The following is a 13,091-nucleotide window of genomic DNA, read 5'->3' on the forward strand; positions in this document are numbered from 1 at the left end:
AGGTTCAGTCTCTGTCCCCTCCATTTAAAGAGGCAGTGGTGACAGAATTGGGTTAGACATATGCTAGAGACCCTGGGAAGATGCAGTCAGTCAGATTACACTCTATCTCAGACTCAGAGGAAGGCAAAGGCAAAAAACAAACTGTGTATCTCTACATGTGGAATTCTTTAATTTTTCTACCTGGTTGATTGACAGTATTGTACAAATGAAGATGACATATTGACAACTGAACACACAATCAGATGTGCATGTGTGTTCATGCACAGTGTGCATCCATGCACAATGTACAGTACAAGTCCATGTACAGTGTGCCATGGTTGTCCACAGTGCTCACCTACATGTATAACAACACCACATGCGCAATTCTGCTTCAACAATATTGAGCTTAATGTGGATGTTACACATCGGGGGGAAATGTCCAACTCTTTTCATAGAAGAACTTAACGCATGTGCAGACAGTAACAGGATTCTAACCTCCGCATGTTTCCCAGTCCAAATCTAGTGTGTTTTCCATTATGTCACTTTGGCTCTTTCAGAAGACAGATTTATGGATTTAGTAGCTGAATCATAATGTGAGAATAATTACTGAAAAAATGTTATACTGGCTCGGCTCACTCAAATAAAACAGCTCAACTAAATGTCACTGAACTTGGCGAGAAGCTGTCAATTGATGACACTTTATTTGTTGCAGATTGCCTTGTTACCAAACAATGCTGCTGACCTTAGCAAAACCATCACAGGAGAAAAAGTACTGGCATCCAATGCCTATATACCAGGCCCTCCTGGACAACCAGGTGATCGGGGTCCTCCAGGTAAGGCAGCAAAGGAATAATCTATTCCTATATTCGAAAGGTCATGAAATATTCATTTAAGATATTTCTGTCCCATGATTTCTGCAAAGAGCTGAGATCAGAAGCAGCTTATATTATACACATCTTCCATAATATAGACCTGGTTTGCTCCATTTGGTTTTTCCCGTGTGTGAGCTGTCCAAGGTACTGTTAGCTTAATTTCTTCTCACATGCTGACTGAAAACCACCCACATTATATGTTTGTTGGGTAGCACAGTGAACCTATGGCTCAGGAATTGCAAATTAGTTGCTGAAGGACTGGGAATTCTCCTTGAAAAACTCTGCTTGAAAGACATCATTGCTTGTGTTCTTTATGTGCATTCATTAAGAAGATGCAAAGGTTTATACAGTATGCATTATTATTGTTATTCCATTCAGTGTTATTTGTAATTTAGACTGAAAGCCAGCATGGTGTAATGGTTTGAGCATTGGTAATACAACTCTGGAAACTAGGGTTCAGTTCCCCACTCAGCCAAGGAAACCCACTCAGTGACCTTGGGCAAGTCACAGACTCTCAGCCCCAGATAAAAAAGTGATAGGTTCATCTTAGGATCACCATAAATCAGAAAAGATTTAAAGGCACATATCAGCAACAAAGGACATGAATATATCTTTAGTTAATGATTTTTTTTTATTTATTTATTTTGCCAATGTACTAATGACAGTACAGTCTTACTGTTGGTTTGATATTATTGTGGCTAAGATATGGGATCCTTTGGAAAGATGATTACTGGTCAGTCTCCACTGCAACCAGATATCTGAATCAAATGTTGATAATATAGTGGAATTGTGTAAGGTGTGCTCATTTTGAACATTACACCTGTTACTACTGGATCTGTGTTCATTAATGCAACAGAAGAGCTATTCACATGGAAGCAGTTTTTATCCAATGATTTATTTTCTTTGTTGGAAACCATGGGCATAGGCTCAATACAACAGTAGCAGCAGCAGCAGCAGCAGCAACAACAACAACAACAACACAGTTCCCTTGCCCACATAGGCTTACTGTGCCTAAACATGGGTAAAGAGTTTTCTCAGCTCAGTTGGCCTTTCATTTTGACTTACAGTACTGTGTCCGTTGTTCTGTGTCTTAGGTCCAAAACACACTGCAGAAATAATCCAGTTTGAGACCACTTTAACTGCCCTGGCTCAGTGCTAGGGTATTCTGGAAACTGTAGTGTTTGTGGGACATTTAGCCTTCTCTGTCAGAGAGCTCTGGGGCCACAATAAGCTACAGTTCCCAAAATTCCCTAGCACTGAGCAAGCATTATTTCTGCAGTGTGTTTTGGACCCTAATCTCTGGAGGAGCAGGAAACACTCTTCTAAGAGTGTCACCATTTTAACCTTCTCTTTTCCGGGCTAAACATACCTAGCTCCCCAATTTGCTCCTCATAGGGCATTTCCAGACCTTTCATCATTTTGGTCACCATCCTCTGGACACATTCCAGCTTGTCAACATCCTCCTTGAATTGTGGTGCCCACTTTTTTCAACTGTTAGCTTAGCCTAGGGAGAGGCAGCAAGAAAGAATCTGGGGGCCACACCTGCTCCATTTTCCAGCTCATCCCGGGCATCCATGGACTACATTTATGTATTCTGAAAAAAATGAAAGTCACCGGAAATCCCCTTCTGATTTCAGGAAAAGTGGTTTAGATAATCAAGAGGAAGGGGCAATTCTTGTTTAATTGAACATTGCATCCTTTCAAAGGTTTCTGGAACACAGATGTTCATTTTTCCTTCCTAAAATGTGATGGGACTCCAGGGACCACACAAATGGTCTGCACTGTTCCTATCTCTGCCTTATGTCAACCTTACTCAGCAACCCTAAGTACCTTTCATGCCCAAACATCTGAACCCACTGTCAATCTCCACCATTCTATTTTGATTGCAGGTGCTGTAGGTCCAAAAGGGAGTCCTGGATTTCCTGGATCTCCTGGCCCTCCAGGCCTGCCGGGTCCTAGAGGAGCGATGGGGCCAATGGGGCCATCTCCAGACTTGTCCCATATTAAACAGGGCAGACGGGGCCCAGTGGTTAGTATTCTGCCTCAATATTATATATGCACATCATCTGCTGATGATACCATTACTTGTTCTTGAGGATGGTGGTTTTGTCTTGCAGGGTCCTCCAGGGGCACCAGGAAGAGATGGAGCAAAGGTGAGCACATTACAGAACATCCTTCTGTTTCTTATAACATTTTGCTTCCTGTTTTTGTTAAATTGAGAATGAGAAGAAGTGAAATGCGAAGAAAGGCAGGAGTGAAGTATATCAAAAGGAGCAGAGCCTCCTTATTGTTAGGGTCTGCATGAGGAAGCCTGGCATGGAAGATTTTATATGAGACAGTCACACTGCATGACTCAACTTGTCCAACAGCTATTAAGAGGCTTCATTGCGATTTCCCTGTAGTTCATTACTTTAATCAGAGTTTAGACCAAATTTCTACCTGAAATCCCTGAGTTCTCAGATTTGTGGCCAGAATTGACATGGAATAGAGCCACAACTCATCTTATTACTGTAAAGCTCTGTTCATAATTTAGGACAAGTTTTTAATATATTCCATATTAGGGATCTTATAATGTCCCTCTTCTAGTTGTACAGTAAGTGAATCAGAGGTGTTAAAATGAAATTAGGTTCTAACACAACTGAAGGGAGTTTTGATATAAATCTCCATGGAAACAAAGTTTTAACATAGAATTGATCTACATATTATAATATGGTTTTCATCAATGCATATTAAGCAGAATGTTGTTTATTATAGGGTGAGAGAGGTGCACCAGGAGAAAAAGGACCACCTGTAAGTACCATATCTAATTCCAACTTACATTTTATTAAGTAAGAATGGAGCAATATCTATTATAACTAAATATCTTATGTGGCATGTCTGAATAATTGTGTTATCAAGACATAATGGAATCAAGCATGGACTTATTCCTATACATTTGAGGTCAAACCAAAAATTGCATATGTAGGTGCCTCACCCACTAGGGTGTCTAATAGAATTTTCTCTTGTCCTGAGAGCATTTATGTTTCCAATCTATATTCCACATCATTCTCAGGTAGGGGTAATGGTGACTGTGTAGAGACATAGAGTCCCACAACTTTAGGATATTAATAAATTAAATGGACATTGCTGAAGAGGAAGGGAGATATGCAGTGCCTTTTTCACCAGGAGATGTGTTCACTATACCATCTAGTTCATGAATTTCTTCTGTCTCAATGAGGTCACCAAAAATTTCACTGCCAAATAACCGATACAGTGAAAAATAGTGTGATGTTATACAAAACAGAGATAGAGGCACCTTACCATGTCAGTTTTGTCTATCTGCATTTGGACTATAAGGTGCTTCACTTTCAAGTAGGGTGCAAGCTATCTCTGTATTTGTGTATGCTGGATAAGAGTAAAATACCTAATTCTAGCATGTGGCTATCAGCATGTAGAGCGATTCATACGTTCTATAATTTTGAACTGCATAGTTGATATGGGCACCTTACAATCCTATTTAATCAGCACAAGGGTTACTTTTGTATCTAGGAAACCCTGCAAATCAAAGTATGTTAATCTGAAACAGATTAGTTATTTTGTGGCTCACCCTTCACAGACATTAAGATGGCACAAAATGAAGGATGGCTTCACATGTTAGTGTTCCCTGCGTCTATATTAAATATACCACTACTAAGAAATTTGCTTAGCATTGTCTGGATTGTTGTTGGTAATGTCAGTGATTATATGAATGAAATAAAAATTTAACCACAAAAATCCTTAAAATTTGTTTTACAAATCCCATGCAAAATTTACCAAAATCAGCAGTTTTCAGGGGTGGGGGAAGTTTTCTGATTAATCCCAAACGTGCAAAAATGTTTGGCATTGTCCAAGTTGATGATGATTTTGTTTATGATTCAAAGGCAATAAAAATTTGAGTGGTAGCACCTAGTGTTCATAAAACTTGTTGCATACCAACTTCCATTCAAAATGGTCCCAATTTAGTAGTTGTTTGAGGGAAAACTGCTTCTTTCTGATTGGTCCTGAACTTACATGAAAATGTTCAAGATATTGACCTAAGTAAATGTCAATTTTGATCACACTGAGTTCATAAATGTGCTGCATTCTAGAGCAGACTGGAAGCAGCATATCTTATTTCAGAGTTTTCAGTTTAATGATCTGTGATCACCTGCTAAAAATGAGTACACTGATAATAACAGGCACAAGAATATCAAGAGTCAGTCATTTACTTGTCACCCTTGCAATGTTCTAGGGGCCCCCAGGTTCTTTTGATTTCCTGTTACTGATGATGGCAGACATCAGGAATGACATCGCAGAGCTGCAAGAGAGAGTATTTGGGCACAGGACTCATTCATCAGCAGAAGAGTTTCCATTACCTCAGGAATTCATGAACTATCAGGACGTGGTGGATCTGGGTTCTGGAGAGGACTACAAACAAAGGACTACATCAAAAGACTCCAGAATACCCAGGGAAAGCAATCATTAAAAAGAGCTTGCAGCTTTGAAAGAAGTTTTTAAAATGAGGACAGTGATCGACAAGCCATTTAAGACAGCATACTTGCATATATCCCAGTTTATCCCTGTGGAAATAAACAGGAAACAGGATGGTATGCATATTTCAATGGGATTACCACATTCCCTTCCTCAAGTATTACACACAGGCAAGACCAAATTGAAAGTGAAATAACATGACAATCTGGCAGTTCTCATATGAAGTGATTTGTTGCTGGAATGTACCAGTTCTGAGTTCCAGTGGGGAAGTGCACAGATGAATGATCCACTTGTATGTAAAAAACTAGTCTGCCAGAAAGAAGTGTCCTACACTGGACCTTCTACTGGTATGCTAGATTTTGTGTATTGGGAGATATTTGGTTGCTTCTATCTTTTAAACTGGAGAATGTTCAAATATTTGATCTCCTAGCTGCACTCTGAAATCCTACAGTCTACCAGTATCACCCAGCTCTCAAAAGCAAGAGACATTAGTCCTGAAGCATGGTGTTAGTTTTTGTGTGGTTGTGGCCATTGCAGCTTGCTCTTGACAACATCTGCATTGAAAGAAAAGACTTAGCCAGTGTTGCTCACACAGCCTTCCTCCTGTCCTGTCCTTTCTACAGTGTTGACACTGGCCAAGATTGTGTTCAGCATTGTGGGGCATCACGGTACATACCTGTGACATTCCAGGTGACATTCCAGTAGCTATTTGAGGTAGTGGGATGGCAGAGCTGTGCTATGAACCAGACTGTCTCTAGCCAGCCCATTGCACTGTTGGCAAAAGGGGAACTGCTTGTGTAAGGCAGTATGGGTTATATTTTCATGCAAGTGTGAAAAAAAGTACAACTGCTGGTATAACTCAGAGTTATGTAAGCATAGTCACCCAACAGAATTTCAGGTCTACTCTTCTTATTAACCAAGATTTCTTAATGTTGTCATTAACTGCATTCAGCATTGACACATGGCAGCCCTGTGAATGAGACATCTCCAAGACACCCCGTACTCAGCCGCTCTGCTCAGGTCCTGCTGGCTCAGGGCCGCAGCCTACTTGATTGAGTCTATTCATCTGGTATGCAACCTTCGTCTCTTCCCACTGCCCTCCATCTTTCCTAGCATTATTGTCTTTTCTAATGAGTCTATGATGTGGCCGAAGTATGACAGCCTCAGTTTAGTCATCTTGGCTTCCAGGGATGCCAAAGATTAAAGATGTCTCAATATTCCTCCATTATTCTAGATTACATTTCATTTTCCTTTCTGTTGTAAAAAGTGAGCAGCTGCAATATTTAATAATTTGAAATAAATGGTGATCCTCCCATTCATTCACCCATGTTAACGTGCATAATACTAAAATAAACCAAATTATTTTGTCAGAAAAATCTAACAAGCATCCCTGATAGTAAAAAAATACCAACGTCACTCAAAATCTGCTATCCAAGACAACTGCCTCATTTTGCTTAACATAGGGCTGGCTCTGCATACAATGGTCTAACATTGGCACAGATGAGGATATCTCATATCTTAAACAGCAAGTGTTGTGAAATAAGTAAATAGAGTTGGTCCTCCGCATTTGTTGGGGTTCATGCAGGACCCCCATGAAAGTGGAAAAACCAAAAATAAAAAAATATCACTATTATGTTTACTTGAAAGAATGTCTCCCTAGGAACCTAGGTACTCCAGCACAACTCTGTGGTCAACATCAAGCAGATGTTGACCATAGAGTTGTGCTGGAGAACCTACAAATGTTTGAGAAGTGTTTTCTCTAGGAATCTCTAGGTCCTCCAGTGTAACACTATGGTCAGTTTCTGGCAGAGTTTTGCTGGAGGACCAAGAGATTTCTAAAGAGAACCTATTAATCTAAGCCACAAACATGGAGGGTCAACTGTATGTTCCAACCACATCTTTGTAAATTTCTATGGTTCATGGAACTATAAACTGGCTTTAATACAAGTATCATGGCTTGAATGGCTTGTAGACTACACTGTCCACAAGAGTTGTAGAATATTTTTAAAATGCACTGATAATGTAAAATGTTATATATGTATTTTATTGTTCAAAGGTTTCCCTCTTTTTTATTTTCTACCCTTTTTCCCTTCCAATAAATATCCAAAGATATTTACTGGAAGTAAACATAGGGCAACCTGTGTATATCCAAATAAGAATTGGACCACAAAGGGAGATCTAAATATGGATTTGCAATAGATTTTATGTTTGGATTTGCAGTGGGTTTTCTTCACAAAGAATTTTAAAAGGTGACTGTATGTGACTATTGACATTTCTAAGTATAGCTGCATTATTTTTTTTAAAAAAGTGGTCACAAATGTGACCTTATCTGTTTCTCAGTAAAACAATGAAATTAAGATTCCTTTTTTAAAAAAGAAAAATATATTTTTAGCTAGCAAGGTAAGTTCAGAAGAGGTTTGCCATTGCCTTCCCCTGAGGCTGAGAGCATGTGATTTGCCCATGGTCACCCAAAAGGTTTCATGGCTGAGCAGGGAACTGAACCCTGGTTTCCAGAGTTGTAGTCAGTGACTCAAATCACTATGCCATGCTGGCTGTCCTAGGATATAGCATATAGGTTTAAAGAGAATTGGTCCTTTCTATAGCATGGTGATTGTGTCAATATGTTTTTAACACAAACATTGACAAACTTTAATTTATTTTGGAGGAGAAAGCAGTGAATATTTGTGTTCTTTACAATATTTTTTTCTTTTACACCTATCGGGATGCTGTAACAGTGGACTTCCTGAATTAGCAAAATAATAGATTAGATAACTGAAGTTCCCTCCAACTTTATGATTATTGGCTACTTGGTTATGAAACCAGAGTAGTGAACTTTATAATTATTGACTTCTTGGTCATGAAAACTAGAGTGGTGAAGTGGCTTGAACATTGGACTACAGCTCAGGAGACCCACTTGGCCATGGAAACCCACTGGATGACTTTGGGCAAATCACATTCTCTCAGACTCAGAGGAAGCCAAAGGCAACCCCCCTTTGAACAAATCTTACCACCACCACCCTGAAAAAAATCTTTGTGATAGACTTGATTCAGGGTCACTATAAGTTGGAAACAACTTGAAGGCACACAACAACTTTGCTATAAGGATTGGCAGATGGAGCCAAGCAGATTCCTTCAGAGAGGTAGCAAAAAGGGTAGCAAGTATCACTGGCTTTGTGGGTAATCTTTTGGGAGCATGCAGTGCTGGTTGAAGCCACATTCAAAAGGAGACAAAATAATTATTTTGTTCTCTGCTGTCCCCTTTTGCACTCCATTTCTTTCTTGTAGCTGCTGGGGTGGGGTGGGGGGAATAGATTTTGCCAGAGGCCTAAATGAATTACTTACAGAAAGCTTTGGAAAAATTCCATGGACCACAATATTTGTTTTCCTTCAGGCTTTTTCTCTCCCTTCTTTTTTGGTGACTGGGGAATGGAGCATATGGACTATTCTTCATGTTATTCTGAATTTAAACCATTAGTCACCTAACATTTCTGATAAAATCCACTGCAATCCTATTTCTTACTCATGTTATCTCTGGTAAAATACAGATAGTCTTGTATGCCAGCACTCCTTCCAAATTCTCTTTCAAGTTTTCAAAGCCAGCTATAACTTGTATACAACTCCAGTTTCATCCACTCCAGTTTCGTCCATGTCCACAGGAGAAGAGATTATGGCTGGTCCATAATAAGGAAGGGGGAAAATCATTTATATGCAAGTACTGGCTTGAGGACTGCAATGCCCATTGGATTTCAGATCATTTGTAATGCTTTACGAAAACCTCACTAGCATTAATCAGCTGACCCACTACTTTGTTTCCATTGTACAAGATGGGTCCCTTCTGGGAGAAAAGCAGCATACAAATGAAATAAATAAATAAAAATAGATGAGGCCAGGCCAGTCACCCTGCACTCTTCACACAAAGTCTGAGATCCCACATTATCCTGCATATTGTAAGAGTTCTGCAGACAGAACTCCACTACAACTCCCCACCCCCAAGACTCATAGTTTTGATGCAATAGGTCCCCTAAATGGCTGTCCCATGGCTGGTGGAAGGAGTGGGAGAGGGGGGATTGAACAAGTATCTGGCTATGCCCCATAGCTAGATGCAAACTGATGACACCTTCTACTCAGATCTGCTGGGGTCTCAGCTTATGATGCCATTGGTATGGGACATGGTCAATCATTTATCCAATCCTCCAACCCTCCACCAGCCACAAAATGAGCATTCAGAGGAACTATCACAGCAAGACCATAAATGGGAGGGCTTTGTTCATTGCAGAGGATACAAAATAATGCAACTCAGCAACAGCCAAAAAAAGATGGAGAAATAAGGTGATTGTATGCTTATGTATGTCACTATTGAAGGCCAGCTTGTGTGTCCTGTGTATAGTCATTGGTTCACATGGAGTAACTTTCTGTTTCCATTCCCCACTCGACATCCTTTATGTGCATATGAACCTGTGCAAAGGATCAACTGGATTGGCCCTTGGAGCTTTATGAGGCAGAGGGTTAAACAATACAAGAACAATAGAGCATAGTTGGATGAAACCTTGTGGATAGGATCCAGTAAAAATGCAGGACATTTAAGCTGCATTGAGTCCAGTCAGATTGAACTGGATCATGTTCATTATTACTTTATTGGAGACACATTTACAACACCTAATGTCATGAGATTTGTATGTGTTGAGTGGTGTATTTAGATTGCTAAAAGTGGTAATGAAATGTGTCCTGAAATAAAATACAGGTTTACTGGAATATGGTTTTGAAAAAGCATAGTCGCAAAGATACTATATCATGCAGGGATGGGGAAACTTATCCCTGAATCCAAATGTGGCCCTCCTATGGCCAAACCCTCTCTCCTTTCCCAGATGGCCACAACCTCCTCTCTATAACATCTTATTTTGCAGTTTCATGCAGGGGTTTTCCCCTGAGCTAGTCAAAGAAACTTACCTAAAGTTTAATTACTGACAGTATGATTTTTGAACTAAAACATACTGATATTTGGGGTCCCATTTTTGTGCCTTTGACCCCAGCTGCCACTGCAATGTGGCCCTTTAAAACTTCTCTGGAGGTTGATCTTCAGACTGATAGAGGTTCCTCAGCCTTGATGTGATGTTATCTCAGGCCACAATCTGAAATCCATCCAAATATTGGGTAAGGGATTGGAGATACAATGGAAGTGCTTCCCTATCAATAGAGAGATGGTCTGTTGGTGGAGCATAACTTATATCATGGAAAGAGCTTTGGGTTACAGCCACAGAAACCACTGTGGATGTTGATGTACCACTGCAGTGTATTACTGACAGTATAACTCAAAGGAGTGTGTATCGGGGACAAAACATGAGAAATCATGGGAGCAGGGGACAAAAATCCCCAACATGATCTAGCTGCTGGAGTTTTTTCCCATCCCCCCAGATTTAATGGGAGGGAATATTTCAAAAAATCATAAGAAAAGAAAGAGAAGGATCCCGCCGACTCTTGTGACAGCTGGTGACTCTGATACCAGTGTAGTGGTGAATCTGCTCTGGGTTTTAGTGTGAACCTGAAGGAAGTTGTCTAACCTGCTGGAGATATTCTGGGGCTAGGGTTCAACACCTTGGACAGCTCCTTTAAAACTGAAACTAGAGCTTGGCGTGGATTCACCACCTCAAGGACACTGAAGCCTTCAGATGGCACTGACCATTTCCAGCCTGGTTGGAGTAACAATACATGTCTCTCCTTGATATTGTTTTCTAAAGATGATCAGGAAAGGCAATATTGTTGATTTCAGTGAAACTTCTCAGGTTAGAAAGCATGAACACCTTCTCCTAGGTATGTTTCCTTAGAAGTAAGTTTCACTCCTTTTCACAGGACTTTCCTTGAAATCAAAGAATGCAAAATTACAGGTTTAATGTGTACATGTAGCATTTGTGCATGTTTATGTAGTACTCAGTGATTTCCAGAGAGAGGAAATGTTTGTGCCATTTAGCTTAAGCCAATAAACAAACAAAAAGGATAACATAATGCCCTATCATCTTAAAAGGTTCCATGGAGATCTTAATGCCTGCCCCGTCTGAAATCATTTGTAATCATGCAAACAATTAACCTGGAATTTCTCCTAGGCCTGTCCCATAGTAATGAATAGATAGGAGGCAAGAGTAGACTAATTACCATTAGATTTGTGCCCAGTCTCTCTTGGAGGTCTTATTTCACAAGTAAATAAACAGAAACAACTGCATACTAATGATGGGTCCTACACTATCATTCCTTTCCCTATTTCTGTAAAAGATACACTGCTTTGTTCTTTTGTGCACATTTATAAAGTTATGCAGCACACAATTATTTATAATAAAATATGAAGTATTAGAGTGTATAAAGCTGTGATTTATGTATTTGCAATTAAAGAAAGCTATTTTTTCGTAATGGTGGTATTCATCTGTCTTTATCTTTCTACTTTCTTTTTATTATGAGCTCTATAAAGAAGGATGAACCAATGTGGTGTAATGGTTTGAGTGTTGGACTAGGAGTCTTTAGGACCAGGTTTCTAATCCCTGCTCAGCCATGGAAGAAACACACATCTGGATGTTTATCTCAAGAGCAAATCTTTCTATCCCTTTCCCCTTGGACCTAAATCAGTTGAACTGCCTTCTTGCTTTTCCCCCTCCCCACCACTAAGCAGGAGCAGAAGCACCAACAAGTCATCTTGGGCCTAGAAAACTGCTGGGAGGGAAGAGGTTTTTAACATTAACCAAAGGGTGACAGAACACCGCTTTGCTCTCCATCTAAAAAGAGACATACACACACACATTCCACACTTAAATGTGCATTATGATTCTAGCCGATGAACCCAGGAGAGTTTGTGTTTGCTTTTAATGTGTGGCAGCTGACTGCATTTCATCATGGTGAGTTAAAAGGAATGCTGGGTGGATGTTTTTGGCTACTCTGAACATTCATTTTCTTATTTTAAGTTGTCTGTCTAATTCACTGGACTTGCTTTTTCTTCCAACTGACAGTGACAGTGTTTTGCACAGCACAATGTTGATGCACAGCATTGAGCCAATTTCTGCTCTAGGTTACATGATCCTTAAAGGAAAGGAGAGTTTCCCAGTTTGGAGGGAAATGTTTCTTTCAAACCGAACCTTGAAAAGTGGTACAGTATAATTGCTAACTGTTGTAGCTGTGAGTGACCTGGACAGTTTGTTGTTGTTGTTGCTGCTGCTGCTGTGCTTCTTTAAGTTGTTTCCCATTTATGGAAACCCTAAGACAAATCTATCATGGGGTTTTCTTCACAGGATTTGTTCGGGGGGGGGGTGCTTTTGCTTTTATCTGAGGATGAGAGATTGTGACTTGCCTAATATGAGTTTCCATGGTTGTGCAGGGATTTGAACCCTGGTCTTAGTGTCATGTGATAGGGCCTAAAGTCAGTGGGTTTCTACCTGGACAGTGGGTGTGAGGTGACTAGATTTCTCCTTGAAATGAGTAGATTCCACTTCCCATCCTCCCCCAAAATGTATGTTTATTTTCCTCACTTATCAGATAAAGGCATACTCTGTGAAAATGTGGTTGATGCCCAAGGCCTCATGCTTAGTGACATTACCAGGAGCTACCTCTTGCAACATCCTCAGGGCATTCCTCTGTGACATAACAAGGAATTATCTTTAATTTTCAGGCTTTGTCAATGAAATCCCAGGGCCTGTTATCATCCTTTATTAAACTTTATTATTATTATCCTGACTTAACTGTTCTGTGGCTTCAGTCATCTTAATTTGACATTCC

At 40.0% G+C, this 13,091-nt stretch overlaps 1 protein-coding gene across 3 annotated transcripts in view; it reads left to right on the forward strand.

Annotated features, from left to right (window-relative positions):
* Positions 1 to 11,738, forward strand: part of CCBE1 (collagen and calcium binding EGF domains 1) — a 193,148-nt gene extending 181,410 nt beyond the window's left edge. For all 3 annotated transcript variants that reach the window (XM_042453923.1, XM_042453921.1, XM_042453922.1), the window contains exons 7-11: positions 692 to 812; positions 2,741 to 2,880; positions 2,969 to 3,004; positions 3,606 to 3,641; positions 5,101 to 11,738. In XM_042453923.1, coding sequence (XP_042309857.1) covers positions 692 to 812; positions 2,741 to 2,880; positions 2,969 to 3,004; positions 3,606 to 3,641; positions 5,101 to 5,334 — 567 coding nt within the window. In that variant the 3' untranslated portion in view covers positions 5,335 to 11,738. The remainder of the gene's footprint in view (positions 1 to 691; positions 813 to 2,740; positions 2,881 to 2,968; positions 3,005 to 3,605; positions 3,642 to 5,100) is intronic.
* The last annotated feature ends 1,353 nt before the right edge of the window (positions 11,739 to 13,091 follow it).

The sequence above is a fragment of the Sceloporus undulatus genome, chromosome 2 (genome assembly GCF_019175285.1).
Source record: "Sceloporus undulatus isolate JIND9_A2432 ecotype Alabama chromosome 2, SceUnd_v1.1, whole genome shotgun sequence".
NCBI classification, from domain to species: domain Eukaryota; kingdom Metazoa; phylum Chordata; class Lepidosauria; order Squamata; family Phrynosomatidae; genus Sceloporus; species Sceloporus undulatus.